The 25,261-nt window shown below is 45.0% G+C and overlaps 1 protein-coding gene across 1 annotated transcript in view; it reads right to left on the reverse strand.

Moving 5' to 3' along the window:
• Positions 1 to 25,261, reverse strand: part of AGRN (agrin) — a 219,918-nt gene that overhangs the window by 75,718 nt on the left and 118,939 nt on the right. The window contains exons 4-7 of the mRNA XM_070956303.1: positions 15,746 to 15,961; positions 4,318 to 4,542; positions 1,494 to 1,718; positions 553 to 759 (exon numbers count right to left, since the gene is read on the reverse strand). Of these exons, the coding sequence (XP_070812404.1) occupies positions 553 to 759; positions 1,494 to 1,718; positions 4,318 to 4,542; positions 15,746 to 15,961 (873 nt within the window). The remainder of the gene's footprint in view (positions 1 to 552; positions 760 to 1,493; positions 1,719 to 4,317; positions 4,543 to 15,745; positions 15,962 to 25,261) is intronic.

Genomic DNA, 25,261 nt, shown 5'->3' on the forward strand with positions numbered 1-25,261 from the left:
ATGTGCACACCCTTGCTACTCAAGGGTTACTTTGCGAATTCCTTAACAATCTGCCTGTTTTGAGCTCTTTGAGGGAAAGCACGGCCTTGCCTTGCGTCCCTCCGCTTCTGACACCCTGGGAGAAGAGACGCCGCCAAGATTCAGCCCTGCAAACTTAAGAAAGATTTGGGAGAATGGAAAGGTGTGTTAAAGAACCCAACTTCCAATGGTGCAAGAGGTTAGCGCGTGTGATGCCCAAGCTGAGAAAGGAATCAGCAAGCAGGGAAAGACAGGAACGAGAGAGAGAGAGAGAGATGAAAAGATGGAGAATGGACAGGACTGAACACTCTTCTTCAAAATTCCCCCGAAGGACAAAAAGGATGACAAACAGAGACAGAGGACACCACAGGAGAGCAGGGAACGAAGGACCGAGAGGAAAAGAAGAGAGCAGGACGGGCTGGGTTTCATCCCGAGGTTGGGGGGGGGTCAGACTTACCTCTTTCGGCTGCTGTGCCCACTGGGTGGGAAGCCGAGAAATGGGTGAGTTTTGGAGCCCCGTCCGGCCTCACTTACCACAAGGTCCATGGTGCTTGACCGGAATGGCGGCTTTCTGCTGGCACTCCGCCTTCTGGCGCTCGCAGTCGTTGAAGTAGGTCCGGCTGTCTCTGCCGCAGAGAGGCTGGTAGGCGCCATCACAGACCACCCGTTCGCAGGAGCAGCGGGCGAGGCCCCGGCGGATCAAGCACACGGCGTTGAAACGGCACTCGTCCCGGCATCTGTCTGGAGATGCCAAGGAGAGAAGGGGGGAGGAGCGTCAGTGGTTCCAAAAAGGCAGGGGGTTGTGTGTGTCAGAGAGAGAGAGGGAGGGAGGGAGGGAGGGAGGGAGGGAGGGAGATAACTAGGCTAAAAGCCAGCAGACTTGGGAGTTCTAGTTCTGCCTTAGACACGAAAGCCAGCTGGGTGACTTTGGGTCAATCACTAGGAGACGGTGAGTTCTAGTTCGACCTTAGGCATGAAAGCAGACTGGGTGACTTTGGGTCAATCACTAGGAGATGGTGAGTTCTAGTCCCACCTTATGCATGAAAGCAGACTGGGTGACTTTGGGTCAATCATTAGGAGATGGTGAGTTCTAGTCCCCCTTAGGCATGAAAGCAGACTGGGTGACTTTGGGTCAATCACTAGGAGATGGTGAGTTCTACTCCCACCTTATGCATGAAAGCAGACTGGGTGACTTTGAGTCAATCACTAGGAGATGGTGAGTTCTAGTCCCACTTTAGGCATGAAAGCAGACTGGGTGACTTTGGGTCAATCACTAGGAGATGGTGAGTTCTAGTTCAACCTTAGGCATGAAAGGAGATTGGGTGACTTTGAGCCAGTCCCTCTCTCTTTCAGTCTCCACCTCACATGGTGGTTATTGTAGGGAAAATAGGAGAAGGAAGGAATATTGGTTACGTTCCCCACCTTGAGTTATTTATAAAAAATAAAAAAGGACGGATTAAAAAATAAAAACTTACCTTGAACCTGGCACTGTCCTGAACGCAACTTCTGGATCTCGATGCCCCGGATAGCGCCCGTCCTCTGCAAGACGCACTCGTTCTCGTATGTCACTCCATCATCCCCACATACCGGGTCTTTTTTCAAGGGGCAGCTTTCAGGCCTGGGCAGCAACTCGGCCCGTCGCGAGCGAGGGCTGACCCGGCAAACTCTATTCATGTCGTTGTGGGTGTTTTTGCAAGGATCTGAGGGGTGGGTGTGGGGGAAAAAAAGAACAATTGTCAACCCTGAAGCTGACCTGACCAAAGCCGTTTTGGAAGCTTCAGTGTTGCCACACTGGAGCGGCGGGATAGGTGGGGGGGATTTTAGATCGCTGAGATTTTGTAGCCGAAACAAAATACTTTTCTCTTGGGAACCAAGGTCATTCTCACACCTGATCAGAGGAAGGAGGAGTGATGTCACCAGGCAACCAGAACAGTGCCCTGATTGGACAATGCGACTGACTGTTCTGAGAAAGTGACAAGCTTTTACTTCTAATTAGGTGCAAACCACGGGAATCTTCAGAGTCGGTTTCCACCAGATTTGTGCCAATAGGATATATCCAATAAAGCCATTCTTTGAGGAATCTACCCGCCTTGGAGTTTTGCTTGCTATGGGTCTATTACTTGGGAACCCTGTCAACGACGATTTGGAATCCAATCTGGGAAGTCGGATTCGCTCAACGACCGGGTTGTTCCCTTAACAACTCCAGCGGTTTCGCTTAACGACTGTGGCAAGGATGGTCATAAAACGGGGCCCTTAAGAAATGCCTCGCTTAGCTAGCAATGGACGTTTTGGGCTCAGCTGTGGCCATAAGTCAAGGACTTGCTGTACAGATGGATGCACGAATTCCTTGTGAGCAAATGAGTGCAAACAGCCGGGATGGAAATGTCCCAGCCAGGATTGAACCTTCCTGGAATCTCGGCTTAACCAGATCATCATTCGTTTCAATGCTTGGAGAGACTGTATCAGAACGCAAAAGATGCCAGGCTTGGGATCATCCTGATACAGGAGCCGGCTAATCCCCTTCTCGGCTTCTCCGCAGGGGCGTTTTCAACACCCCGGCTGATAATACCAGGCTTCGGGCTCCCTTAATAACCCAAATGCAAAAATGTATGTTTGGTCTGTGTCCCCCGCTCCGCCACCCCATTAAAGGCAGCCCCACACGGTACTGTGAAAGACCTACATCTCTATATGAGACCAAGAGGGACAATAGATTAACATGTCACCATGGAGACCGAAGAACCCTGTGTGTGTGTGTGTTTGGGGGTGTGTGGCGGAGAATCCGGAAACAAATCACACCTTAACCCCTGCCGACAACGTGAAGAACGAGATCAGAGGCGTGCCCTCGGATTCCAGTGGGCTTTTGCAGAAAGGAAGGAAGGAAGGAAGGAAGGGAGGAAGGAAGGGGGAGGGAGGGAAGGAAATCCCCACAATATATATATTCCTAAATAGGAAGGAAGGAAGGAAGGAAGGAAAAGAGGGAGGGAAGAAAGGAAGGAAGAAAGAAAAGAGGGAGGGAAGGAAGGAAGGGAAGGGAAGGGAAGGAAGGAGGGAGGGAGGGAGGAAGGGAAGGGAAGGGAAGGAAGGAAGGAAGGAAGGAAGGAAGGAAAGGGGAGGGAGGGAAGGAAATCGCCACAATATATATATTCCTGAACAGGAAGGAAGGAAGGAAGGAAGGAAGGAAGGAAGGAAGGAAGGAAGGAAGGAAGAAAAGAGGGAGGGAGGGAGGGAGGGGAGGAAAGAAGGAAAAGAAAGAAAGGAGGGAGGGAGGGAGGGAAGGAAGGAAGGAAGGAAGGAAGGAAGGAAGGAAGGAAGGAGGGAAGGAAATTCCCAAAATATATATATTCCTGAATAGGAAGGAAGGAAGGAAGGAAAAGAAAGAAAGGAAGAAAGGAAGGAAGGAAGGAAGGAAGGGAGGGAGGGAGGGGAGGAAAGAAGGAAAAGAAAGACAGAAAGAAAGGTAGACAGAAAGAACGAAAGAAAAGAAAAGGGGGAGGAGAATGCAGCTGTTTCACAAAATCTCAAAATTTGTGAGTTCGCTACAATCTTGAGAGCTTTGGTGACTGGGCAGAAAGCGGTGACTTGATAAAAATCTGGTTTTATGGCACCCTAAGCGAGGCATTTCAGTGCCCTGTTTTACGACCGTCCTTGCCACAGTTGTTAAGCTTGTGTGTAATGCGAGGACAACCACGCTGGAGTTGTTAAGCCACGTGAAATGCAAGGACAAGCCCTAACAGCTTCATCGTGCCTTGAATGGACTTAACACTTCCCCCACACACTGGTGAAGTTACGCAGATAGGTGATGAAACGTCTACAGCAAAACCACCAAAATCAGAGAAACCCCCTCCCCCCTCAAGAGCTCAAGATCAGGGGTGGGCTTCAAAAATTTTAGCAAGGGGTCCTCTGCCTGGTTGCTGGGTGGGTGTGGCCTAGTTGGCCTCCTGCACCACGGTGGGCATGGTGGTATTGTGTTTGCCCTCTCCGGGCTCCGGAGGCTTTTCTCCAGCCACCGGGAAGGCGAAAACGGCCTCCCCAGGCTCCAGAGGCCCTCTGGAGGCTGGAAACAAGCCTGTTTCCAGCCTTCCTGAATTTCCGGTAGGTCTGTTTTTCGCCCTCTCCGAGCCTCCGTGTGCGCCCTGCACTTCCCTGCATCCAAAACAGGCCGCATCGGGACTCCTGGGAGAGGCGGGGCAGGGTGGGCGGGGCCAGCCAGGAGTGGGATTTGGGGGTTCTCCGAACTGCACAGAATCTTAGCTAGAGGTTCTCCCGAACCCCTAGCGGCCCTGCAGACGGGACTCTTACCGCACGGCCCATCGAACTTCTTGAAGATGTTTTCCTGCTTGTCGCAGGCGTGTCGGTTCAGGTGGCACTCGCTGCGGTAGTCCTTGCCGTCGCTGCCGCAGACGGTGTTTTCCGGGAGGCCGCTGCAAAAGGACATGCAGATGCATTTGGCCGACTGCCCATCTGTGGACCGGACGCACGTGCTGCCGAAGCTGCAGACTACCTCTGCGCAGGGGTCTTTCGAACCTGAAGAAGAGGGCGGGGGGGGGAAAGAAAAGCCGATAAGATTCTGGGGAACGGGAATCCTGGGATCGAAAGGCAGGCGAAATTGGATGAGAAGCAAAAAACAAAACAAAACAAAAATGTCTTCAAAAGAAAAAACCAGAAAGTCGTGAAAAAAAAAAAAAAAGCGTGACCTGGATGACGGAGAATCTCTGCAGACTTTTAGCTATGCAATTTGGGATGGGCCCCCTTGGAATGGGGTGGGAGCAGGAATTGATTCCCGGAGGGGGAAAAAAAATTGCAGACTCCCAGAATTCCTCAGCCAGCAAAGCATCTCCCAGCAAAGAATTCTGGGAGTTGAAGTCCACAGGTCTTGAAGATGCCAAGCTTGGAGACCCCTGCTCTAAAAGCATGCCAAGGACCAGCTGTCTGCAAGGAATATAAATCCTTCCATTCACTCACTATCATGTCAGAGTGAAGAATAGCAATAGCCCCGAGACTTATATACCGCTTTACAGTGCTTTTACAGCCCTCTCTAAGCGGTTTACAGAGTCACTTTTATGGCCCCCCAACAATCTGGGTCCTCGTTTTACCGACCTTGGAAGGACGGAAAGCTGAGCCAACCTTGAGCCAGTCGGTCAGGATTGAACTCCTGACAGTGGGCAGAGTTAGCCTGCAATGCTAACTCTAATATAGGGCCAAATTTTTAATATATTTTAAACTGTTTTTTAAATTTTGTGTGGGTATATGTTGTTTTAATATGGCTGTACACCGTCCTGAGTCCTTCGGGAGAAGGGCAGTATAAAAATTTAATAAATAAAATAATAAATAAATACTGCATTCTAACCACTGGGAAGGAAGGAAGGAAGGAAGGAAGGAAGGAAGGAAGGAAGGAAGGAAGGTGTCAGATGTAAATGCCTTATTCTCTAATGTGTAAATAATGTATATATGGAACATCAGGGGTTAACTTATTCTTTGGACTTTAATGTATTCATAATTTACCACTCCCATTCCTGGCTCCACCCCTTGTATATATAAGGAGCCATCCTCCCCATTTTCCTTGCTTCTATCTTGAATATTCAGCGAATATAGAATGCCTATTATGATTAAAGAGAGATATATTTAAATCTCTAACTTCTATTATCTTTATTGAGTCTGATCCTGAAAATATTGCAACAAGCTGGTAGCAGAGGATGGTTAATTGACTCAATAAGTAATTAAAAATGTCCAAGAAAGATAGGCCCAACACCAGGGCCTACAGCAAAGAAATAGAAACTGATCAAGAGATGATCAACGAATCCACTAATGCGATTTCGAGAGAATCCGAAGAATACACCACTGAAGAAGAAGAACTGATGAGTGAAAACAACGACCAGGAAGAAATTGAGATAGAAAATAACGAACTCAGGTCAGAGATATTAAAGATACTAAAAAGCCAAAAGAATGATGAAAGCCTCATCGCGGACCTCCAGGAGATGCTGAGGAACAGCGGAGCAGCGAGAGAGAAAAACGTCATTAAAGAAAAACCCAAAGATCAAAAAACTGTGAGTGAAATGACTACTGAGAAAATAGTTGTAAAAAAGAAAAGATGTGACCTCGCGCGAAATTTTGAACAGCAGCCATCTTGGTTTCAACGAACTTCAAAAGAGAGTGAAGCAGAGCCAATCAAAACGCTCAGTTCAAAATTTCTGGCGCGAAAAACGCTATCAGACGAAGAAAGTGAAAAAGAAGTCTCAAACTCTTCAGATGAACCAAAATCAGAAAGTGAAGACGATTTAACCAAGTCTCAAGTAAAGTCAGCAATGAAAACGCTTTTTGCTGCTTTTGGGCCAAGATTGAAAATCTCAAAGACATCAACGAAGAAGCAAGAAATCAAACCGACAACTCAAGACCTGCACGCTCCCATCCTGACTTCGAAAACGACGACACCCGAGCCCAGAGAGCCATGCCGATTCCGTCCTACACCGCAGACAGAATCGAGTGCCAGCGCACACAAGAGAAAGAGAAGAACCGTCGCCATCACCAAAGCCCCAAAAACCGAGCCAGAGACCGACTCATCTGAAGAGGAGCGGATCGAGAGAGCTGAAATGGAGAGAACCTTCCACAACGGCGCCAAAGAAGAAATGAGCAACGCGCATGTGCAAAACTACGTAGACGGCCCCGAAAGACTTGAACTGGCCAGAGAACCGCGCAGACTCGTTACAAGCATCCCAATGCCGTTCTGTAATTTCCTGCACTTGAGAGACCACGGACTGCCTCAGGTTGTAAGTAATGGACAAAATAATGTGGGGAACTTACCCAGTGACTTCCCAAAACTTAGAGTTGATGGCATTAATTTACAAGAGTGGTACCAACAGCTTCAGGTTATTTTCATGAAAGAAAATTTACTATTCTTTATAACTAGTCCTCCAAGAAGACCTTGGACTTTAAAAATAGATTGTTTACATCATAGAGCATTTTTCATAATAATTTCTAGCGTGTCTCCTGCAATGTATCATAGCATCAAACCAAACCTAACTGTATCAGAAATAATTCAATGCATGTTTAATCTATTTCACAGCGATAGCGTAGCCACAACCACAAGAATGTCTAAGGATTTCTTTTCTTCTAGAGTGAAACCAGGGGTTTCTATAAGTGAGCATTTGATAAATCTAAACAAAATAAGAGCTGAGCTGCAATTGAGGGGGGAAGTGATTTCAGATCAAACAATGAAAAGTGTTATTATCAATTCACTTGATCCATCATGGGATAGCTTTATGTCACACTTAGATACCATTAATTTGGGATATTTATCAATAGAAAGTCTATCTAACAAATTGATAGCAGAAGACAATTCAAGAAAAAATCGTTCCAGTAACCAAACAGAACACAAATCCTTTAGGAAAGTAGTCTTTCAAGATAAATATAATGAGGCCTTTAGATGCCACAATTGTGGATCCAGGGAACACAGTAGAAGAGACTGTCCCAAAGTTCCAAGGGAGAGACATAGGCCAGAATATAGGAGCAAATACAATTACAGACAATCTTCCACAGATAGACACAAATATAGGAGTCCACCAAATTACAGAGAAAGTAGAGGGGGTAGAGAAAATTCAAAAGAGAGAAAATCTGGGTCACTAAATGGGCTAAATAAACAAGACAGCACCAGAACACAACAAGATGAGAACAATAATTGGCTTATTGATTCTGGTGCAACAAATCACACCACTAACAACAAAAGTATATTAACCTCATTTACAGAAGATAAGTTTGTGATAAAGGTAGCTAATCAAGAAAAGGTTCAAGTATTAGGCAGAGGAAATGTGACCTTGCCTGGTTTAGGGAAAATAGAGGGGGTATTATTAATCCCAGAAATACCTCACAACATACTGAGTGCTATAAAACTAAGCAGAGAATCTGACATCAATATAGTTTTCTCAAAGGGGAAAGCAACTATAGAAAAGAACAAAACAAATGTAGGTACTGTGATGATAAAAGGGGGTCTACCCTATCTGATAACCAAAGAAAGATGGTTACATAACATTGATTCAAATATGGAAGATTGTATTGAAGCAGATGATGAAAATGTCAGTAACAGTGACAATGATGAATGTAAAATAACTCATGATAACAAAAATACACACAATGAGAAGAAACCAAAAATAGGTAAACCAATTCATGATGAGTGTGCTCACATCTTACATAGGAAGTTAGGACATGCAAGCTTTCCCGTAGTACAAAAAATGACTGAACACGCAGAAGGTGTCAAAATAAAAAATTGTGAAAATTATTTGGAATGCTCAGTATGTAAATCCACCAAACTAAAAACCAGTCCCAGACCAAAAAAATCTAACAGATCAACTAACAATATTTTTGATTTGGTACATATGGACTTAGTTGGTCCATTAACTCCATCAATTACCTATAGAAAACGTTACTTCCTAACAATAGTGGATGATTACAGTCGCTATGGTTTTGTTTACACATTAAAGCACAAGGATGAAACCTTTCAGAAATTTAAGGAATTCTACAAACGCATAGAAACACAGCATAATATCAGAATAAAACAAATTATGACAGATAGGGGATGTGAATTCATGTCTAAAGAATTCTCCCAATGGTTAAAGGATAGAGGGATGCTACATTTCACGTCCAATCCATTTTCTGCATTTCAAAATGGGATTGCAGAGAGAAAGAATTCCACACTACAAACCATGATTAGATGCACATTAGAGGATGCTGGTTTAGGCAAACAATTTTGGTCAGAAGCCTTACATTATTCAAATTACACTCAAAATAGAACATGGTCCAGTATTGTGAATAAGACACCATATGAGGTGATGTACAATAGAAAACCCAAATTAGCACACATGCACATATTTGGAGTTACTGCAGACGTACACATACCTAAACAATTGAGAAGAAAGGGAGAAAACGTATCCAGGAGATTAAGATTCATGGGATACGAAACTGGAACCAAAGGGTACAGATTCATTGATAATAATAACAAATTTATAGTATCCAGAACAGCTGTGTTCCATGAGCAGGCCAATTGGTCTAAATTGCACCTTAATGAAATATTTCCTAATAAAAGCAAAGATAATATATCTTGCGAGGAAGGAACAACAGAAAATCAAAATATTAACAAAAGTAAGAACAAAACCAAAACTTGGACAAATAGTCAGCATAAAATAAAGACAGACACATTAACAAAAAAGGAAGCCAGATATTTGCATGACAACCATAGCAAACCTGAAAGAAATATTAGAAACAATAGAAACCAAATACCAAATAAATACAAAGATTACATAATGCATATGGATGGAGAACAAATAACACCTAATACATATGAGGAAGTATTGAAACTTCCCCGTGAAGAAAGAGAAAAATGGGAACTAGCTATGGAAAAAGAGATGGAAAGTTTACAAGAATTAAATGTATTCACACCTGCGATCGCACCTAAGGATAAAACAATTATAGGTACCAGGTGGATTTATAAAATTAAGAATTTGGAAGGAGGTAATACCTTATACAAGGCCAGACTAGTTGCACAAGGTTATGCACAAAAATATCCAGAAGACTATACTGACACTTATTCACCAACAGTGAGAACAGAGAGTGTCAAAACAGCTCTTATAGTAGCATCTGCACTCAATCTGGACGTGTTTCAATATGACATACAGACTGCATACTTACACGCAAAATTAGATAAGGAAATATATGTAAGAGCACCACACAGTCAATACACTAATAAGAACGAAATTTGGTTATTAAATAAGAGTCTGTACGGATTGAAACAATCTGGCAAAAGATGGTACGATTGTTTGGTAAAAGTACTTAAGACCATGGATTTCAACGCCACCACTGCTGATAACTGTTTCTTTGTAAAAAAGAGTAATGATCATATTGAATTTGTATTAATTTATGTGGATGATATTTTATATATTGGAAAGCATAAAGAGAGCAGGGAAATCTTTGTAAATAAGTTAAACGAACATTTCTCATTGAAATCACTAGGTAGAGTGAATAAATACCTTGGTGTACAAATTAACAAAACTAAAAGGGGATTCAAACTTACTCAGAAAGATAAAATTATTGAACTCCTAAACAAATGTAACTTAAATAATGCCAAAACATGTGACACACCTATGCAAACTGATTTTCTTAGAAACACTGATGAATCTTCCCCTGAGTTTAAAGACAACACATTTTACAGATCAGTTATAGGTTCACTCCTTTATATATCTAATTGGACTAGGCCAGATATTGCATTACCTCTCAATTTATTGTCAAGATATGTTAGCAAACCAACCTTGTATCATTGGGAAGCTGTCAAAAGAATTTTAAGATATCTGAAAAGTACATTAGATTTTTGTTTAATATTGGAACCAAATAATGACAAAGAACCAAAAATTACTTGTTATGCTGATGCAGATTGGGCTGGTGATACATCATGCAGAAAGAGTACCTCTGGTTATGTTTTTCTATTGAACGATTGTCCAGTTTACTGGTATACTGGTAAACAAGAACTGGTAGCCACTTCTACCACAGAAGCGGAATATGTTTGCTTGTCTAAAGCTGCAAATAACCTTGTATGGTTCAATGATTTGATCACAGATGTTTGGAAGAAACCTACTTTACCATTTATTATGCATGAAGACAATAAAGCGGCCATTGAAATATCTAGATCCGATGCAATTGGACAAAGGTCCAGGCATATTGATATAAAATTTAAGCACGTGAGACAACTATCTCAAGACGGATTCATCAAAGCAATACATTGTGATACTTCTGAACAATTAGCTGATATATTAACAAAACCCTTACCTTCTAAACAACACAAATATTTAACTTCTAAATTATATGTATTATATTGTCCTGAATCTGAATGTAACTGGTGTTGTATAACGAACCGGCATTTAGAGGGGGATTTGTCAGATGTAAATGCCTTATTCTCTAATGTGTAAATAATGTATATATGGAACATCAGGGGTTAACTTATTCTTTGGACTTTAATGTATTCATAATTTACCACTCCCATTCCTGGCTCCACCCCTTGTATATATAAGGAGCCATCCTCCCCATTTTCCTTGCTTCTATCTTGAATATTCAGCGAATATAGAATGCCTATTATGATTAAAGAGAGATATATTTAAATCTCTAACTTCTATTATCTTTATTGAGTCTGATCCTGAAAATATTGCAACAGAAGGAAGGAAGATAGCAATAGTACTTAAGACTTATATACCGCTTCACGGTGCTTTACAGCCTTCTCTAAGCGGTTTACAGAGTCGGTCAGGATCGAACTCCTGACAGTGGGCAGAGTTAGCCTGCAATACTAACTCTAATATAGGGCCAAATTTTTAATATATTTTAAACTGTTTTTTAAATTGTGGGGGTATATGTTGCTTTAATATAGCTGTACACCGCCCTGAGTCCTTCGGGAGAAGGGCGGTATAAAAATTTAATAAATAAAATAAAATAATAAATAAATAAACACTGCATTCTAACCACTGGGAAGGAAGGAAGGAAGGAAGGAAGGAAGGAAGATAGCAATAGTACTTAAGACTTATATACCGCTTCACGGTGCTTTACAGCCTTCTCTAAGCGGTTTACAGAGTCGGTCAGGATCGAACTCCTGACAGTGGGCAGAGTTAGCCTGCAATACTAACTCTAATATAGGGCCAAATTTTTAATATATTTTAAACTGTTTTTTAAATTGTGGGGGTATATGTTGCTTTAATATGGCTGTACACCGCCCTGAGTCCTTCGGGAGAAGGGCGGTATAAAAATTTAATAAATAAAATAAAATAATAAATAAATAAATACTGCATTCTAACCACTGGGAAGGAAGGAAGGAAGGAAGGAAGGAAGGAAGGAAGGAAGGAAGGAAGGAAGGAAGGAAGGAAGGAAGGAAGCAATAGTACTTAAGACTTATATACCGCTTCACGGTGCTTTACAGCCTTCTCTAAGCGGTTTACAGAGTCGATCAGGATCGAACTCCTGACAGTGGGCAGAGTTAGCCTGCAATACTGCATTCTAACCACTGGGAAAGAAGGAAGGAAGGAAGGAAGATAGCAATAGTACTTAAGACTTATATACCGCTTCAGGGTGTTTTACAGCCCTCTCTAAGCGGTTTACAGAGTCACTTTTATGGCCCCCAACAATCTGGGTCCTCATTTTACCGACCTTGGAAGGAGGGAAGGCTGAGTCAACCTTGAGCCAGTCGGTCAGGATCGAACTCCTGACATTGGGCAGAGTTAGCCTGCAATATTGCATTCTAAGCGGAAGGAAGGAAGGAAGGAAGGAAGGAAGGAAGGAAGGAAGGAAGGAAAATAGCAATAGCCCTTAGACTTATATGCTGTCTGAGCTTGGTTGTTTTCTTGCAGGCGTTTCATTACCAAACTAGATAGCATCATCAGTGCTAGAAGGTGGAAGGGTTCGCTCCCTGTATATATATATATATCAATAAATTAAAAATACAAAATTTATACACAGTGCAAATGGCTTGCCCTCTCATTAAAACTGATAGAGCAAGCTACTTGTATATAAACAGACAACCTTCCACCCACACCCCACATCCCCCATTCTAGCACTGATCACGTTACCTTGCTGGGTAATGAAATGTCTGTAAGAAAACAATTGAGCTCAGGGAGACCAAGGACCCCACACTCCTCCTCCTCCTCTTTCTTTCTGCAAACTTGGCTCCCTTGCAGCATGGATGATGTTATTTAGTTGGGTCATGAGACGTCTTCCAAGCTCCGAAACCACCAAGGACCCCGTAAATTCAACCCCGAGCCACAAAAAAACACGCAGGAAAGCCTCCACTATTTGAAGCATGCCCCCCACCCCCCACCCCCGTATGATTAAGTTTTCCTTTCCGCGGAAACTCCTGGGATTGTTTCACCCGTCGAGTTCATCAAGCAAAGAGTGAATGAGATTGGAATGGCAACAAGGAGATGGCCTTAATGTTGCCATAAGCAAAATGTAATTAGAGACAGACATTAAAGAGGCTGCCGGCTGTTCTGAGATGGGGACAGTATCTTATTTATAAGGTCCTTTATTTATTTAATGACTCCCCCTCCTTCATTAGACATTTCCCCCACCCCCACAAACCCATAACCCATTGTCATTATTTTAAATAAATCAGGATGACACATTCGTCTCCCTCTCCCTCTCAGTTTCTTCCTCTCAGTTTCTCCTTCTCTTTCTCTTCCTCCCTCTCTGTTTCTCTCTCTGTCTCCCTCCCTTCTTCCCTCTCTGATTCTCTCTCTCTTTTTCTCTCTCTCTCTCCCTTCCTCCCTGTTTCTCTCTCTCCCTTTCTCTTCCTCTCTCTTTTCCTCCCTCTGTCTCTCTTCCTCCCTCTCTCCCTTCCTCCCTCTGTTTCTCTCCCTTCCTCTCTGTCTCTCTCTCTCTCCCTTCCTCTCTGTTTCTCCCTCTCCCTCTTTCTCTTCCTTTCTCTCTTCCTCCCTCTCTGTCTGTTTCTCTCTCTTCTTCTCTTTCCCTTCCTCCCTCTCTCCCTCTCTCTCTTCCTCTCTCTCTCCCTTCCCCCCTCTGTTTCTCTCTCTGTTTCTCCCTCTATCTCTGTTTCTCTCTCTCTCTTTCTCTTCCTCTCTCTCTGTCTGTTTCTCTGTCTCTCTCTTCCTCTCTCTCTCCCTTCCTCCCTCTGTCTCTCTTTCTCTGTTTCTCTCTCTCTGTTTCTCCCCCCTCTCTCTTTCGCTTCCCCCCCCCTCTCTCTTTTTTTTTAATTTGATTTATATGCCGCCCTTCTCCGAGACTCAGGGCGGCTTACAATGCGTTAAGCAAATAGCCTTCATACTTTTGTATATTTATACAAAGTCAGCTTATTGCCCCCACAAACTGGGTCCTCAATTTACGTACCTTAGAAAGGATGGAAGGCTGAGTCAACCTTGAGCCTGGCAAGATTCAAACTTACTAAATGCAGACAGCTGGAGTTAAATTACAATGCATTAGTCTGCTGAGCTATCCAGGCTCCGTCTCCATCTCTCTCCCTTCCTCCCTCCCTCTCTCTCTGTCTCTCTTTCTCTCTGTGTGTTTCTCCCTCTCTCTCCCGTCCTCCCCCCACCCTCCCTCTCTCCTACCGAGCTCTCTACAGGAGTCCAGAAAGCAAAGATTTATCACTAAAAGCAGGAACTTCTCCATCAGAGAGGGAAAGTGGGGGGGGGGGAAAGGTCAAGTTAATTTACTTGGAAAAAAGCAGAGAGGGGCGTTTTCATTTGCACAGTTCCTTGCTTTCGGGCGGTATGTGCCTTGCTAACACGGAGGGTTCATTAGCCTCGTTTATGAGGCCTTCTCCGGAAAAATCACCCACTCGGAGTGCAGAAGTGGACTTGGGAAAATCACAGCCTGCAACTTGTGAGGGTGCGATGAAGAGGTGATTAAGTCAACCAGCTTATTTCTCACCGAGAAGGGCTGACGTTATACACCCCTCGGAGTACCGCGAAGGGGAAGTTAGAAACTTAAAATGTTCGGTTCTAATTTTTTTTCCCCCTCCTGTTTTTGAGTGGGAGGCTAACAAACAACGAAATGTTTTTTTTTTTTTTGACTCCGAGCCACTCAAAACTATTTCTAAGATCCTTGTGAAAAATAACTTGATGTGCTTCTTGTTTTGTTAGGGATCTTGGTCACTGCTTTGTCCACTTACTGATACTCTGCACCGCTGATTTTTATTTTATTTTCCTTTTTTTCTCTCTTTTGCTTGTTCATTTGCACTTTTTCTTTTGATAGAAAAAAAAAAAGATAGGGTAACAGAGTTGGAAGGGACCTTGGTGGTGTAGGGTTTCCTGCTCAGGCAGGAAACCCTACACCACTTCAGACAAATGGTTATCCAACATCCTCTTAAAAACTTCACAACTTCTGGAGGCAAGTTGTTCCATGGGTTAATTGTTCCAACTGTCAGGAAATTTCTCCTTAGTTCTAAGTTGCCGACATTGCCTGGCTGACGGCACCCTGAGGAGTCCCTCTCTATGGGAGCGAACTGGCCGGTGGGAGGCTATCGGCGGCAGAAGGAGGTCCCGTAAGTACCCAGGCCGTATGCCATGGAGCGCTTTAAAGGTGGTAACCAACACCTTGAAGCGCACCCGGGAGACCACCGGAAGCCAATGCAGCTCGTGCAGGAGGGGTGTTGAAGAATCCGGGGGCTTAAAACAGAGCCTTGGGGTTCCCCCACTGCATACTTCCCTCCATGTAGATGCAGTTCCATTGAGGACTACACGCTGAGTGCATTTGGTCAGCCAGTTATGAATCCATTAAAAATGATCAATACATCAGGAGGAGGAAAAGGAAAGAGGAGGAGGAGGAGGAGGAGGAGGAGGTGGAGGAGAAGCAAGAGAAGAAGAAGGAGGAGGAGGAGGAGAAACAGGATGAGAAGAAGGAGAAGAAGGAGGAGGAAGAGAAGAAGAAGAAGGAGGAGGAAGAGGAGAAGGAGGAGGCAAAGGAGAAAGAGAAGAAGAAGAGGAGGAGGAGGAGAAGGGGAAGGGGGAGGGGGAGGAGGAGGAAAGGAAAAGAAAGGAGAGGAGAGGAGAGGAGAGGAGAGGAGGAAGAAGGAGAAAGAGGAGGAGGAGGAGGAGGAGGAGGAGGAGGAGAAGGAGAAGAAGAAGAAGAAGAAGAAGAAGAAGAAGAAGAAGAAGAAGAAGAAGAAGAAGAAGAAGAAGAAGAAGAAGAAGAAGAAGTTGTTTTTGAGATCCGAGGTGGGATGGATGAAATGACGAGACCAAACCACACTTACCACAAGCTCCCTTACTCATGACTTTAATGCGACGCTGCTGGTTGCACTGAGCTTTCTCCAGCTCACACTCGTTACTGTAGGTCGAGTAATCCGATCCGCACACCGGGGCCACCACCGAAGGGCAGGTGGCCTTTTTACAAACGCAAACACCTTGGGAAGGGTCCGTGGGGTTCTTCTCGCAGGCGGCCCCGAAGCCACACAGCATCCCTCGACAAACTGTGGGTGGAAAGGAAAAAAAGAGAGTTACGCTCTGCCCGGGCGGAAGCAATTTTTTTAAAAACACAAAAAAACAGGCTCAGGTTTCTAGTCCATATGAAGAAAAGTAGGAAATTGCGCCATGTAGACAAAACGGAGTGCAGTAACCCTACCTCAATGAATTCAGCCTCGGATCCAGTTCACACAACTTGGTATTTATAATTCATTTATTTATTTGTATCCTACCATCATCATCATCATTATCTCTTTTATTCATTAAACATGAGACTCAATCAAGTGAACATTTAAAAATGCGTCACAAATACCATTGACGGGCGCTAATGGTTGATACGGGTTGCTGCCAGCGTCCTAGGGATCAACCAAGTACCTTCTTAAGATGTACGATGCTCTGAGTAGCGCAGTTTTTTGCAGTTCCGCTGGTGTTATTGTAGCAAGCTGCAATTTGTTGATGTATCTTATAAAATTCTTGGACATGGTACCAAGTGTCCCGATGACAATGGGTATCACTGTCACATGTTTCATCCATAGCCGTGTAGTTTCGATGGCCAGGTCGCGATATTTCGTGATTTTTTTCCAGTTCTTTTTTTTCCGACTCCGGCATCTCCTAGTACCGCGATGTTAATAAATTGCATGCTTCATTTTTTGACAGCTGTGATATCTGGCGTGCTGTGTTCCAAATGATGATCTGTCTGTTGTTGTTGATATTATTATTATTACTGTGTTTCCCCAAAAATAAGACATCCCCTGATAATAAGACCAATTGGGCTTTTGAGCGCCTGCACTAAAATAAGTTTGTTTGTTTTGTTTTATTCAATTTATATCCCGCCCTTCTCCAAGTGGACTCAGGGCGGTGCACAGCGAGAACTAAAACACATACCAATACAAAATTTAATTTTTTTAAAAAGAATTATATAAGTCTCCCCCCCTGAAAATAAGCCCTACCCGAAAATATTTAAATGCACGTGCAGCCAGTCCCCGCCATTTCCTCTGGTTAGGATTAGGGAGACAGAGCTGGAAATCAGGTAAGATGGCAAGAGGAGCCCCGTCTTCCTCTACGCGCCCCAAAATAATAAGACCTCCCTGAAAATAAAGCCAAGTGCTTATTTCAGGGTTCAAAAAAAATATAAGACAGGGTCTTATTTTTGGGGAAACATGGTATTATTACTACAAATGTTACGCTTGGCTATTTTGGGGCAGGGGTGAAATCCTCCCTGTTTGGACCGGATCAGGTGATCCGGTAGCGATTGTGCCGGGTGGTTCGGCGATCCGGTAGCAATGTCGGAGCGAAGCTCTCCCCCCACACTTCCGAACCGATAAGGAAGGTAAGTAGATTTCACCCCTCTTTTGGGGAAATTACCATGTTTCCCCGAAAATAAGACACTGTCTTATATTTTTTTTTGAACCCCAAAGTGCTTGGCCTTATTTTTGGGGAGGTCTTATTGTTTTGGGGCGTACGGAGCAAGATGGGGCTCCTCTTGATTTCCAGCTCTGCGTTTAAATATTTTCGGGGAGGGCTTATTTTCAGGGGGAAGCTTATTTTAGTGCATGCACTCAAAAGCCTGATTGGGCTTATTATCAGGGGAGGTCTTATTTTTGGGAAAACAGGGTAGTAGAAGGTGATTCTCCAGGGAAGCTAGAATTCCATGTAATGTGTGAATCCATCACCTGGGTTCATAGAGGAATAAGGCCGAAGCCTTATAACCTAGTCTGTTTTGATAACAGAGCCTGTCTCCAACAGATCTGTGCTTCCCCACGGCCCTTTTGTCCAGAGACCACATGAATTAATGAGGAAGGGAGGAATACATGTAATGAACTCATAAATCTGATTTTCAAAAGGAGGGAGGGAAGGCCCAATTTGCCCAGCCTGCAGCCTCACAGATCTCCCCCACACCCACACACAAAAATGAACAATGATACAATTCCCAGCAACCCCCCTAAGGCAGGAGGCCAGGAGGTGAGGGGTGCTGGGAGGAGTAGTTCGACCAAAAGGGCAGGGCCAGCTCAAATGAAAAAAACTTTCGTACAAACCACTCTGAAGTTGTCCTTTTTACCTACATAACCTGACCATAATTCTATATATGGGATTCTGTGAGCTTTCTCTCTCTCTCTTTCTCTCTCTCTCTCATTCTCTCTTTCTGTTTCTCTTCCTCTCTCTCTCTCTCTCCCCCTTCCTACCTCTCTCTCTCTGTTTCTCTTTCTCTCCCCCTTCCTCCCGCTCTTTCTTTCTGTTTCTTCTCTCTTTCTCTCTCTCTCCTTTCCTCCGTGTCTTTCTTTCTCTCTTTCTTCCTTTCTCTCTCCCCTTCTGCCTCTCCCTTCCTCCCTCTCTGTTTCTCTTTCTCTTCCCCTCCCTCTTCCTTCCTCCCACTCTTCCTTTCTCTGTTTCTCTTTCTCTTCCTCTCTCACTTCCTTCCTCTTTCTTTCTGTTTCTTTCTCTCTCCCCTTCCTCTCTCTCTCTTCCTCCTTCTCTTTTTCTCTTTCTCTCCTTCCCCTCTCTCCCTTCCTCCCTTTCTTTCTGTTTCTGTTTCTCTTCCTCCCTCTCCCTTCCTCCCTTTCTTTCTGATTCTTCCTCTCTCTCTCTCCCTCCCTTCCTCCCTCTTTCTTTCTGTTTCTCTGTTTCTCTTCTTCCTCCCTTCCTCCCTCTCTTTCTTTCTCTGATTCTTCCTCTCTCTCTCCCTCCCTCCCTTCCCCTTTCTTTCTCTGTTTCTCTGTTTCTCTTTTCTCTCCCTTCCTCCCTCTCTTTCTTTCTCTCTCTCTCTCTCTCTCTCTTTGTGTGCGTGCGTGTGTAATGCAGGCTTGTTTGTTCCCTAATAACAGATGCACCATTCTCTTGATCATGTAATCAGCTAAGCTGGCATAGACTACTTTCCCATTTACATTGCAAATGAAGCAGAGGTGATGGCTGTTCTTTTTTTAAATTTTGGAGGTGGAGGGGAGGGGAATGGGGTGGAAGGGAAGCCAGGTAAGGCAAGCCTAAGAAACAACAGACTCGCCACCTCAAAATAGCAGACATTCAGCTATCCAGGGGATCTTTCCTGGATGCAGGACACCAAAATTTATATTCAGCCCCGCCAAGCCCTAGGCTACATGCCTCTACCTGTTTGATCTTGTACTTTCTTGCGTTAAAAACTCCCAAGTTCTAAAACTCCTGCCTAGCTTTAGCTTCTGCATTCACACTTCACTAGCGTTTCCACACCTTTTCAAATTTGCATCCTTTCTCCCCCCCCCCTGCGCTGAGTCAGTGGGTGCTGCGAGCAAGGGAGAAGTATTGGGAAAAGAATAACTCAAGCTATTCTTCAAATTTATTTTTGTTCGGCACCAGATCACAAGGTGCTTTCCATCATCACCTCTTAATATGGCTGAAGTATTAATACCGTGTTTTCCCCGAAAATAAGACCAGGTCTTATATTAATTTTTGCTCCAAAAGATGCATTAGGGCTTATTTTGGGGGAAATATGGTACTAAACGCCTCCGTCTGATGACGATCTTAACTGGGGCTTATTTTGGGGGGTAGGGCTTATATTACGAGCATCCTGAAAAATCATGCTAGGACTTATTTTCCGGTTGGGTCTTATTTTGGGGGAAATAGAGTAGTCCTTAACGTACAATCAAAATTGAGCCTAAAATCTCTGCAGTTAAGTGAAACATTGGTGAAGTCAATTTTGCCCTATCTTAGGACCTTTCTTGTCCCAGTCGTTAAGCGAATCACCGCAATTGTTAAATTAGTAATGTAGCTATTAAGTGAATCTGGTTTCCCCATTGGCTTGGTTTGGTAGAAGAGTCACAAAACGGGATCGGATGAGCCCCAGGTCATAAATACAAACCAGTTGCCAAGCACAAGCGTGAGGATGCTGTTATAGTCGTAACTTTGAAACAGGGTCATAAAGTCCCCTTTTTTCAGGGCCATTGTTCCAGTGTCTTTCTCCTGGCTTGGAACTGGACAAGATGGATATTCCTTCCTTCCTTCCTTCCTTCCTTCCTTCCTTCCTTCCTTCCTTCCTTCCTTCCTTCCCTCCCTCCCTCCCTCCCTCCCTCCCTCCCTCCCAGTGGTTAGAATGCAGTATTGCAGGCTAACTCTGCCCACTACCAGTAGTTCAATTCTGACCAACTGGCTCAAGGTTGACTCAGCCTTCCAACCTTCTGAGGTGGGTAAAATGACGACCCAGATTGTTGGGGGGCAAAAGGCTGACTCTGTAAACCGCTTAGAGAGGGCTGTAAAAGCACTGCAAAGCGGTATATAAGTCTAAATGCTATTGCTATCTTCCTTCCTTCCCTCCTTCCTTCCTTCCTTCCTTCCTTCCTTCCTTCCTTCCTTCCCTCCCTCCCTCCCTCCCTCCCTCCCTCCCAGTGGTTAGAATGCAGTATTGCAGGCTAACTCTGCCCACTGCCAGCAGTTCGATCCTGACCGACTGGCTCAAGGTTGACTCAGCCTCCCATCCCTTCAGTTCGATCCTGACCGACTGGCTCAAGGTTGACTCAGCCTCCCATCCCTTCCAAAGTGGGTCAAACGAGGACCCAGATTGTTGGGGGCAATATATGCTGACTCTGTAAACCGCTTAGAAAGGGCTGTGAAGCACTGTGAAATCGGTATATAAGTCTAAGGGCTATTGCTATTATGTTGGTGGCCGAACTCAGCATGGAAGTATGGATTGAAGAACTAAAGGAAGGATGGAAAAAAACAAAACAAAAGAAACAAAGCAAAAAGCTGGACAATCTCACCATTAGCTATTGCTAATTTTACCGTCTGCGTGAGAGGTGTTGTTTCTCTCTCTTTCACATGGCTCCCACGGTATCTGACCTGTTGTTGAGATATTGCCACTAATGTGCTTTGCAAATCTTGAGGGGGTGGGAGGGTATATATTTCACCTCCCCCAGAAGGACGCTTAACAACTGGAGGCTTTCAAGAAGAGACTGGACTGCCCTTTGTCAGAAATGGTGTAAGGCCGTGATGGCGAACCTATGGCACGCGTGCCACAGGTGGCACATGGAGCCATATCAGTGGGCACACAAGCTCAGCTCCGGTGTGCATCCAGCTGATTTTCGGGCCTTTTGGGCCTACCGGAAGTCAGGAAAAAGGCTGTTTCCGGTCTCCGGAGGGCCTCTGGGGTAGTGAGAAAGGCCATTTTTGCCCTCCCCAGGCTCCTAGGAAGGCTCTGGAGCCTGAGAAGAGTGAAAAACGGACCTACCTTGCCATCGCATGCCAAAAGTGGGGGGAGCCCAGGGGTTGCACACGCAGACACGCTGGAGGGGCGAGGCGCATAGAATTATCGCTGTGAGCACATGCGCGAGCGACCCCCCCTTGCACTCCCCCCACTTTTGGCACGCGATGGCAAAAAGGTTAGCCATCACTGGTGTAGGGTCTCCTACTTAGGTGGGGGGGATGGGGTTGGACTAGATGACCTAAAAGGTCCCTTCCAACTCTGTTAATCTATAACCTGATTCCATGGGTGGTTCGCCAAGAGAAGAGTACAATTTGCACCCTCCTCCTCTCTCTCTCGCTCTCTTTTTTTTTTGCATTCTTCCAAGTTACTGATTTGATTAGAAACGATTAGCATATCATGTAGGGGAATTTCACATTTCTGTGGACACGGCACAGATACTCGGGGAGAAGGGAGGGAGGCGAGTTTGCCGTATATAATATCATTTTTTTAAAAACAAGTATGAAAAATCATAAAGGGAAAAAAAAAAGAAAGAAAAAAAGAAAGAAAGAAAGAAAGCGTTGCCAGTGGTTCATTTACACTTCAATACACGGATATTTGGCTCCAGCTGCCTGGAGAGTTTAAGCTCATATGCATGGCAACAATACACTACTAAGAGACTAATATTGTCAAATAAAAAACGAACTCTTCTTTCTCTGCTGCCCAATATCTAAAAGCAATTTATCATTTTTATGAAGCTCTGTAGACCGGCTCTTTCTCTGCTTTTCTTTATATATATAAAAAAACTATAAAAAACTAGCTGAAAAATTCCTCCCCCAAAGGGAGATAAGGGATGGGGAAAGAGAGAAGGGAAGCGATGAACATTTAAAAATGCAGAGAGTTGGTTGTGATTTCCCCCCCCTTCCTTCCTTCCTTCCTTCCTCCTCCTCCTCCTCCTCATCTCCTCAAACTCCACTCCTTTCTAGCACTGATGAAGTTGCCTAGTTGGGTAATGCGAAGTCTACAGGAAAAAACGTCCAAGGACTCCACAGTTCAACTCTTAAGCTACAAATATTCCATTGATATTAGGAATCATCTCAGGAATGTCTCCTCTGTCCATTCAGACCTCTGAAAATCTATTTTTCTGGGCCATCGGACACACATGCCTTCCTTCTTTCTTTCCTTCCTTCCTTCCTTCCTTCCTTCCTTCCTTCCTTCCTTCCTCCTCCTCCTCCTCCTCCTCTTCTTCTTCCTCCTCCTCCTCTTCTTCTTCTTTCCTTCCTCCTCCTCCTCCTCCTCCTCCTCCTCCTCCTCCTCCTCCTCCTCTTCTTCTTCCTCCTCCTCCTCTTCTTCTTCTTTCCTTCCTCCTCCTCCTCCTCCTCCTCCTCCTCCTCCTCCTCCTCCTCCTCCTCCTGGCCCAGTTTCTCAAGACTCCAAACTGAAATTGTAGCACATTAGTGAACTGTCAGTCAAAGAGACAGAAAGAGCCTCTTCCTGCAGGAGGAAAGAGCTCCAGTTTGCCCTGAGACACATTTTGAAGGAGATGCCTTCCCTTCACATGTCTCCAGGAACGGACAAGCAAATATTACGACTGCCAGCTCGAGGGCGGACAGCTGGGTTGGCAAAACATTTCCTGGTTCATCCCTGAATCTTTTACATGAAAGGGGGGGGAGGGGATCAGATGGTGGGGGGGCAACTGTCTTCACCAAGCAAATTTCCAGCGGTTGCTAGAAAGCCCCCCACCCCCCACCCCCTACCCCTGTTGCTCGCTCTTTGCTTTATGATGCTGAGTTTTTTCCCTAGTTCAGCACCTTGGACAGGGCCACGTCGCTGAATTTAGCAGTCCCTTTTAATTTCCCAAGATGTCCCCAGCACTCTGCAGCAAGCATGGTGGGAAATTAAAAGCAGGGATGAGATATAGCCCCCTCCAGGACTGCGGGGGGGTGGGGAGGAACGGATGGACGGGGACGGGATTCTGCATAGAAATTCGACAATGTTGAATCAATGTTGGGAGATAGATGCAACGAAGGTACCACCAATTCTGAAGCTGTCCCAACCTCCTGAATCTCGGGAGAAGGTCATTTAGGTATCCCTCGACAACTTGTTCTCTACTCAAGAATACCGGGGACGCGGTGGCTCAGTGGCTAAGACGCTGAGCTTGCCGATCGAAAGGTCGGCAGTTCGGCGGCTCGAATCCCTAGCACCGCGTCACGGGGTGAGCTCCCGTGACTTGTCCCGGCTTCTGCCAACCTAGCAGTTCGAAAGCACTTAAAAAAATGCAAGTAGAAAAAATAGGGACCACCTTTGGTGGGAAGGGAACAGCGTTCCGTGCGCCTTTGGCGTTGAGTCATGCCGGCCACATGACCACGGAGACGTCTTCGGACAGCGCTGGCTCTTCGTCTCTGAAACGGAGATGAGCACCGCCCCCTAGAGTCGGGAACGACCAGCACATATGTGCGAGGGGAATCTTTACCTTTACAAGACCTTGTGCAACTGACTTCCTATCTGCAATTCAGAAGCCTCTGTCCTAGAATAGATGCTGGTCACTCTCTCTCTCTCTTTTTTTTCTTGGGTTATAAATGGGAATTCCTGTGTGTATTGAACCTTCCTCCAATAAATGCCTGATGCCTTTTCTCGGCTTCCACTCTCAAGAATTTCTCCCAAGTTCCCGGCCTGTCTTGGTTTATTAACTGCAGCTCAGCCCACGGGAGAAGAGGAGAAAATGGAGACAAGGCTGATGTGTTATGCGCCACTTCTAGATAATTGGTTTCGAAAGGCTGGCCAGACCAATCCAGAGGTGGCATGGCATGCTCTTCGCAGTCTCGAGTGCTGTAGACCAGGATGGAGACTCAGTGTTGTGGTCCGCCTGAAGAGCTGGCAGCGGAGTTGGACAGCGATGAGGCTGAGGAAGAACATGGGCCAGTTCTGGAGGCTGGGGAAGGCCCGGATGAGGGCTCTGCGTTGGAGGCAGAGATGGGGTCAGGGCCATCGGGGAGTGATGTGCGGACTCCAGAGGCAGAGTAGGGTAGGGTAGAATAGAAAATAAAGTAGAGTATGGTAGGGTAGGGTAGAATAGAAAATAGAGTAGAGTAGAGTAGAGTAGAGTAGAGTAGAGTAGAGTAGAGTAGAGTAGAGTAGAGTAGAGTAGAATAGAAAATAAAGTAGGGTAGGGTAGGGTAGGGTAGGGTAGGGTAGGGTAGGGTAGGGTAGAACAGAAAATAAAGTAGAGTAGAGTAGGGTAGAGTAGGGTAGGGTAAGGTAGGTTAGAATAGAGTAGAGTAGAGTAGAGTAGAGTAGAGTAGAGTAGAGTAGAGTAGAAAATAAAGTAGAGTAGGGTAGGGTAGGGTAGGGTAGGGTAGAACAGAAAATAAAGTAGAGTAGAGTAGAGTAGAGTAGAGTAGAGTAGAGTAGAGTAGGGTAGAGTAGGGTAGGGTAGGGTAGGGTAAGGTAGGGTAGAATAGAGTAGAGTAGAGTAGAGTAGAGTAGAGTAGAGTAGAGTAGAACAGAACAGAACAGAACAGAACAGAACAGAACAGAACAGAACAGAACAGAACAGTTGGAAGGGATCTTGGAGGTCTTCTAATCCAACCCCCTTCTCAAGCAGGAAACCCTACACCGCTTCAGACAAACGGTTGTCCGTGTGTGTGTGTGTGAGGAAGGCTGTTTTCGCCCTCCCCCTTCTTCCTTCTTCCTCTTCCGCCTCTTCTCCTCCTCCTTCTTCCTCCTCCTTCCCTTCCTCCTGCTGTTCTACTTTCTTCTTCCTCCTCCTTCCTCCTTCCTTTCTTCTTCTCCTTCCTCCTCTTCCTTTCCTCCTCCTCCTCCTCCTTTTCTTCTTCTATTTCTTCTTTCTTCCTCTTCCTCCTCTCCTCCTCCTCCCCTTCCTCCTGCTGTTCTACTTCCTTTTCCTCCTCCTTCCTTCTTCCTTTCTTCTTCTCCTTCTTCCTCTTCCTTTCCTCCTCCTCCTTTTCTTCTTCTACTTCTTCTTTCTTCCTCTTCCTCCTCTTCTCCTCCTCCTTTTTCCTCCTGCTGCTCTACTTCCTTCTTCCTCCTCCTTCCTTTCTTATTCTCCTTCCTCCTCCCTTTCCTCCTTTTTCTTCTTCTTCTTCCTTCCTCCTCTTCTCCTTGTCCTTCTCGACGTCAGATTTTAATTCATCAACCCTGGATA

The sequence above is a fragment of the Pituophis catenifer genome, unplaced genomic scaffold (assembly GCF_029215685.1).
Source record: "Pituophis catenifer annectens isolate HBS135680 unplaced genomic scaffold, rPitCat1.0.hap2 SCAF_18, whole genome shotgun sequence".
Classification (NCBI taxonomy): Eukaryota; Metazoa; Chordata; class Lepidosauria; order Squamata; family Colubridae; genus Pituophis; species Pituophis catenifer.